This window comes from Chlorella variabilis (genome assembly GCF_000147415.1).
Source record: "Chlorella variabilis unplaced genomic scaffold CHLNCscaffold_18, whole genome shotgun sequence".
NCBI lineage: Eukaryota > Viridiplantae > Chlorophyta > Trebouxiophyceae > Chlorellales > Chlorellaceae > Chlorella > Chlorella variabilis.
In genome coordinates, this window is record NW_005435070.1 from 1,059,446 (window position 1) to 1,066,446 (window position 7,001).

At 64.2% G+C, this 7,001-nt stretch overlaps 1 protein-coding gene across 1 annotated transcript; it reads left to right on the plus strand.

Annotated features, from left to right (window-relative positions):
* Window positions 1-4,122: 4,122 nt before the first annotated feature.
* CHLNCDRAFT_137206 (hypothetical protein) lies at window positions 4,123-6,348 on the plus strand (the record flags this gene model as incomplete). Its single annotated transcript, XM_005845306.1, has 7 exons — window positions 4,123-4,168; window positions 4,405-4,508; window positions 4,610-4,657; window positions 4,860-4,912; window positions 5,088-5,218; window positions 5,337-5,392; window positions 5,527-6,348. The coding sequence occupies 7 exons, from the start codon at window positions 4,123-4,125 to the stop codon at window positions 6,346-6,348; spliced, it is 1,260 nt and encodes a 419-aa protein (XP_005845368.1).
* Window positions 6,349-7,001: the final 653 nt, after the last annotated feature.

Consider the following 7,001-nt stretch of genomic DNA (forward strand, 5'->3'; position numbering starts at 1 on the left):
ACAACCGCCAAGGGTTGGGTGCATCCCCGCCTCACTGATCACGTGCCAACCCCATCCCATGCATACTCAGAAGTTTGTGGGTTTCATGCGACTAGCTTGCGCTCTGGCGGCGTCCATGCACAGGCCTTGCATGCCCTTTCCCGCTGTTGGCAAGGCATTTCCACCCCATACGACTGCATCAGTCAGATAGCAGAGCCCTTGGCGCGCCCGGAAGGCAGCAGGGAGCAGGAACCATGGCAAGCATGAGGGGGGCTTGCGCAGTTCAGAGAACGCCCGTTGCCCTGCCCGCACTGCAGCAGCTGACACAAAAAGCGCAACAGCGTTGGGTTCGCTGTGCCCGCTTGCCGCAGCGCGCGGGCGATGCGCCGCCCTCTGCCGACCCGCCCTGCCGCTACCTTGCCCTGCAGGCACCGCCGCCACCTGGAGAGGCGGCCGGGGCCAGCAGCATGCCTGGCATGCCGGCTTGGATGGTGCAACCGCAGCTTGCCACATCGCCAGCGGCTGCGGGCGCCATGCCTGGCATGCCGGCTTGGATGGTGCAACCGCAGCTTGCCACATCGCCAGCGGCTGCGGGCGCCATGCCTGGCATGCCGACATGGATGGTGCAACCGCAACCTGCCCCAGCACACGGAACTGCGGGCGCCATGCCTGGCATGCCGGCTTGGATGCAGGCCCAGCCTGCCCCAGCACATGCAGCTGTGGGCGCCATGCCTGGCATGCCGGCTTGGATGCCGGCCCAACCTGCCCCAGCACACGCAGCTGCGGGCGCCATGCCTGGCATGCCGGCTTGGATGCAGGCCCAGCCTGCCCCAGCATATGCAGCTGCGGGCAGCATGCCAGGCGTGCCGATGTTCATGCAGCAGCCTGCAACAGCATTTGCAGCTGCCGGCGGGATGCCCTCACAGATGCAGGCATGTGTGGCACAGCCGGCCAACCCCCCGCCGCTGCCAATCTTCATGCAGCAGGCCATGCCGGCGTGGATTCAGCAGCAGCAGCAGCAGCAGCAGCTGGCCGCGGCAATGCTCCCTAGCCAGATGGCTTGCGGTAGCTGGGGCGGCTTGCCTGGCATGCAGCCCACGCAAATGCAGCTCGAGGCAGCCGGCGGCCTGGCAGGGCAGCCGGGGGTGCCAGGCCTGGCACCCTTGGCTCCTGCGGTGCATGGTGTGCCCGGCTCGGTGCCACCGACTGAGTGCAGCTACGTTCCTGTGGCTGCAGCACCAGATGCCACCAGGGGCAGGAGCAGTGGCAGCAATACCCCAGCTACAGGTGCTGAGCAGGCTGGCACTAAACCGCGCGGCAGCGGAGCCGGTAGTGGCAGCAACAGCAGGAGGCCTGCTGCAGGTGTCGAGGAGGCTGACAGCCGGCCACGCAGCAGAAGCAGCAGGCCCGTTGCAGGAGCTGAGCAGACTGGTAGCCGAGCACACGGCAGTGGCAGCAAGCATGCCAGCAGCAAGCCTGGCAGCAGAAGCAGAAGCAAGCCACATGCAACCAGCACACATGTGGACAGCAAGCCCGCCAGCAGCGGCAGAAGCAAGGCGCATGCACTCGGCAGGCATGTGGACGGCAAGCGACATGCAACCAGCAGGCATGCCGACAGCAAGCATCACAGCAAAAGCAAGCCACATGAAAGTGGCAGACATGGAGGCAGCAAGCACCACAGCGGCAGAAGCAAAGCACACGCAAGCAGCAAGGGCAGCGATGCCGATGATTCTCGCAGCGAGGGGAAGGGCAGTAGCAGTGATGCAGATGATTCCCACAGTAACCGCAGCAGCGCCGATCGTTCTTCTAGCAGCAGGAGCCAGCGTAGCGGCAACAGCGATGCTGACGATTCTGCCAGTGGCGCCAGCCACCCCGACAGTGGCACCGATGCCGATGAGTCTCACAGCAGCGCCAGCCAGCGTGACAGGGGCAGCGATGACTCTCCCAGCGATGACAGCGATGCTGACGACTCTGCCCATGGAAGCAGCAACGCCAGCAGCCAGCAAGGGGGCAGCAGCGTTGGAGGGGATGAGTGGGACAAGCAGAGCAATGAAGGGGAGTCAGACATGGATGACGGAGGCGGCACAGAAGAGGTTTGCACTGCTGCTTACGTCCGGCTGCATGTGGGCCACCTAGTTGTACGGCTGTTGGTTGCCGCTCGGCACCTCACACATGCCTTATTCCTGCAGCCATCTGGGCCAGGCGGCTGCCAGCGACTACCGCCTCATCAAAAATGTCTGCTGCCTGCCTGCTGCTCGCTGATGCAGGATGAGCACCCTGAGGAAAGTGATGGTGGAGACGATAGGGGGGAGGATGTGGAGGAAGGCGGCAGCGAAGGCGAGGATGAGGATGGCGGCGAGCCAGGCAGCGATCGCGGTGGGGAGGATGAGGACGGCGGCAGCGAGCCAGGCGGCGACAGCGGAGGTGAGGACGAGGGCGGCTACAGTGATGCAGAGATGAGGCAGGCGGCAGTGAGGCAGGCGATGACAGCGGTGGTGAGGTTGAGGAAGGAGGCAGCGAGGGTGATGACGGCTACAGTGGTGCTGAGAATGAGGATGGCGGCAGCGAGCCAGGCGACAGCGGAGGTGAGGACGAGGGTGGCAATAGCGGAGGCGAGGATGATGGCGGCGGCAGCGACGAAGGCGGCTACAGCGGAGGCGACGATGAGGGTGGTGATGAGTATGACGATGGGGGCGACAGTGGGGGCGGCGATGGTGATGAGTATGAATAGCTGGGCAGCTGAGGCCGCCGACAACCCAATACACGTGTGCAAAACAGAAGCAGGGCTACCTGCATCGACTGCTATTCACGTTGCATTTTGGGTGATACACTCTGTTCCATTTCGAATGTTAACCCCACCCGATTATTGTCCAGAGTGGACTGGCCCTTCTGCCACTTTTTTGGCTCGCCATGTATGCTGCTGCAGCTTTGGCACCCCCCGTGGACTTCGTCTCATGCCTGCAACCATGCACTGCTGCGCCTCAACTTTCCTGACCTGTTTGCTGAGCCCCATCCTCCCCACCGCTTCCTCCGCCAGAAACCGTGCCGCCTCGCCGCCTTTGCTGCCGCCTGTCACCAGCGCTGGCTGACCGCCACCGTTGCGCTGCCTGCAGTCCCGCCCTGAACCCCCACTCTCATGTCCACCCCCTTTGCTCTTACCGCACCACACCTGCTCCACGACATGCAGTACTGTCTGCCCGCTCACACACTAAACGCTCGGTGACCTGTCAGTTGGCCTGTCCTGCCTGTTGTTCTACTGCTTCATCCCTCCTTGCTCGAACAACAAAGTCTGTGCTGCAAGCTTGTTCTTGCTGAAACCAGACTGTAAGCCCACACAAGCAAGCAACTCAGCAGGACACCGAGCTGGGCCGTCTGTGCTTGGCAAGAGGATCTCTGCATGCCCTAAAACCTCCCCCGAGCGTCCAATTAACGGCTCTGTGCGCCTGTTGCATTTGGGAGGGTCTGTGGGCGGCTACCCACTGCACAGTAGCCACTGCAACATCCGAAATGGCGGCAGCGGCTGGCGGCGGGAGCCGTGCATGGCCCTGGGCGCGCCCACTAAACCTTAGCCTGTCAGGAACCATCTTCACGGTGGACGCATGCAGGAGGCATACGGTGAACCATGATGTGAGAGAGCGCATTTGCCTTGTTGCTGCGAAGGTTGCGCAGGCGGGAGTGAATCCTGCGGATCCAGGGGGGTGCCGTCAATTTGCCGGCTTACTCGGTGCACCCACCCCTCCCTGATATCAGAAAGGAACTGGAAGCGCAGTGGTTGTGGCTTCTGCTGCTGAAGCCAGGGTTGAGCGCAAGTCAGGGCATCGGCCCACACGGGACCCCTTCTCCTGCGTTTTCCTACTAAAGGCGCCCATAAACGTAGCTGGTGCAAACCGAAGAAGGCAGGGACCAAGCATCATGGTGAGGGCGGCCGCCAATACCGCCCGATCATGGCACGAAGCCCCACCCCCAGCGGCTCATCCTGTCTCTAGCATGGAAGGACAGCAGCGCCAGCGTTAAGGGTCGCCCCGCCAGGGTGCCGGACACTGCGCTGCAGCGCTCCAGCGCCAAGTCCTGCTCACCGCGTGCCGGGTGCGTCCCCCCTCCTCCCCGCAGGGTTGCTGCGCGTCTGCGCCGGTGGACCCGGCCATGGAGAAGGTCAGGCGTGCCAACAACTACGGTGTCAAGTCGCAGAGTGAGCCCATGGGAGCGCTGTATCTTGTCGTCTCGGTGGTTTGAGGCAGCGGCGCGGGCGGTGCGGCGCGGGCAGTGCGGCGCGGGCGGTGCAAGCCGGCAGTGGCGGCGGCGGCAGCGGCAGGTGCAGGCCCGGTCTAACCAGGGGTCTGTGTCGCAACTTCCTTTGCGGATATGCAGAGTGCAAAGACAAAATCTAAAATCAACCACCCCAGCGCCTGCCCCGCATGCGTGCAGTCCTCCTGGAGATAGCTGGTCGCCAGGAGACGGGGCGGTGGTACATCTCGGCCGTAGAGAGCTACGCCAACTACGTGCGCTGCATGGCGGTGCACTGCTTCAAGGTGAACAAGGGCCGCCACCTGGCGGACTGAGTGCTGCCAGCGGTGCATGCAAGCGGCTGCTGCAGCTGTCTGCTCATCGAGCGCACACCCGCATCCTGCAGGAGGTGGACCGCAAGAAGAAGGACGAGATGATCAACCTGGCGCAGAAGGTGGGTGGTGGGGCTGACCGATGTGCGCGCGTGTTGACAGCGCGTGCATGTGCAGCCCGCCCGTTTCCCTCCAGCAGTGGCCCCCCACCTCTAATTCTTTATGCCTGCCGGCTTGCCTGCCTCCCTGACTCCCTCCCTCCTCCCTCGCTGCCTGCCTGCTGTGTCACCGTTCTTCCCTCCCTCCCTGCCTGCCTGCAAGCAGTGCCGCAACATTTACAACCATCGCCTGTCACTGAAGACCAACGCAACCGCTCAGTGAGCGCTTGCCAGCGCTGCTTCAGCCAGCGCGGGCCTCTGCCACGGTCCTGGCAGGGGGTGCTGCCAGTGCACAGCACTGCGCTTTGCTTCTGCTTACGACTGCTGCCCCCTCCTGCTCCTCTTTGTGAGCCGCATGCTGCTGTGGCTTGCCTGCCTGCCTGCCGCTGTGCAGGGCCAACGCGGCGTGCTGCGGCGACCCGTTTGTGATGCGGGAGCCGGAGGCGCCCAAGATGCTGGCGCCGTACGAGTGGAACGAGTGGCTGAAAATGTGCAAGGATACGGGCAGCATAGAGGCCGCACTGAGTGAGAGCTGCCGCTGGGCGAGCCGGCTGTTCCGCTGGGGGCTGTGCGCTGCTCCCCTGCCTGCCCCGGGCGCTGCCCTGAGCCTCGTGCCCGCTTGCCTGGCCTGCCTGCTGTGCAGAAAAGATGGGGTTAATTAAGATCGAGAGCAAGGAGACGGTGGCCCTGCGCCTGGCGGTGAGGGGCACGGCAGAGGGCTGCGCCCTGCCGTGCCACGCTGTGCTCCCTGGCTGCCCAAACACAGCGGTGACAGCTCTTGCCTGCATTCGTTGCGTCTCACTGCTGGCGCCTGCCCTGCTGCCTGGCTGCAGGAGGCTTCGCGGCCCAGTCAGAACGTGAACGTTTCGCTGAGCAACAGCGTGAGCAGCAACAACGTCAACACCGTGTCCCCCAACATCAATGTGGCTGGGCCGACCACCAACATCGCGGGGCCGACCACCACCGTCTCCCCCAACATGAACAATGCCAACACCCCCTCCATGGTCAACGCCCAGACGGGCGAGGGCAACGTCACGGCCGCCGGCGTCGGCAGCACCCCGGCGGCCGCGCCGGCGGCGGCGCCCATGGCCATGATGCAGCAGCCGGTGATGATGGTGCCCACCGGCAACGGCGCCTTCATGATGATGCCCGCCGGCTCGGGCGGGTCTGGCGGCATGGCGGCCAGCCTCAGCTCCCCGGGATCCATGAGCAGCGGCGACTACGCCGCCCTGATGGCGCAGCAGCAGATGATGGCGCAGCTGATGCAGCAGCAGCAGCAGATGCTGGCGGCGCAGCAGCAGCAGATGATGGCGGCGGCCGCCGCGCAGCAGCAGCAGAGCCAGATGGCGGCCAGCGCGGGCTCCGGACCCAGCCCCTACTACATGCAGCCTGGCATGCAGCCTGGCATGCAGCCTGGCATGATGCAGCAGGGCATGCAGCCTGGCATGATGCAGCAGGGCATGCAGCCTGGCATGATGCAGCCCGGAATGATGCAGCCCGGCATGATGCAGCCTGGCATGATGCAGATGCCCATCAGCACCATGCCCATGATGGCTCAGGGCAGCATGCCGATGGGCGTGCCCGCGCCGTCCACGCCGTCCCCCTCGGCCCCAGGCTACCCCGCTGAGGGCATGCCGGCGCCCAAGGTGGTCTAGGCGCCCAGCCCCAGCCAGGCGGCCCCGCAACGGGGCTGTGCAACAAACAGCTGCAGCTCCATGCGGCTCGCAGCGCTGCGTCCAGGGCATGCTGGGAAGCGCAGCGCCTCCCCAGCCACAGCACCGCGCTGGCTTGACCCCGCCGCATGGACACCCACAATACATCCAACCAAGTCGCGCTAGTGCCCATCACCGATCACCTTCTCCCCGCGAACACAAGCTTACTTAGAATGATATCTTTGCATGCCCTGACCCCTCCCCAGAACGCCACTGGCGCCGATGCCCCCCCCCCCCCCCCCCCCATGTGTGACCACATCCCGCAATTCACCAGCGGCGGCGAATACTATGTCTGTCTTCATTCTGCGACCCTGCACTTTGTTTGCGTTGTGTACTTTGTAAATCACCACTTTGATGTGTCAGAGTGGAAGCCCACACAAGCACGACTTGCCACTTGGCTCTGCAACGAGCGTTCGAACCGCAAGGCGCCAGTCAGCTGCAGGCACAACAAGGCTGCATAACACACTATCTGACTCTCCACCTGCAGTTTCGTATGTCTTCGACTGAAATACGAACCCTGCCAGGCCTTTGTGCAGACGCAGGACGGCCCAAGGCAGCATGCCTCGGGCCGGTCCTCCGCCAGGCGGGCGGCGACA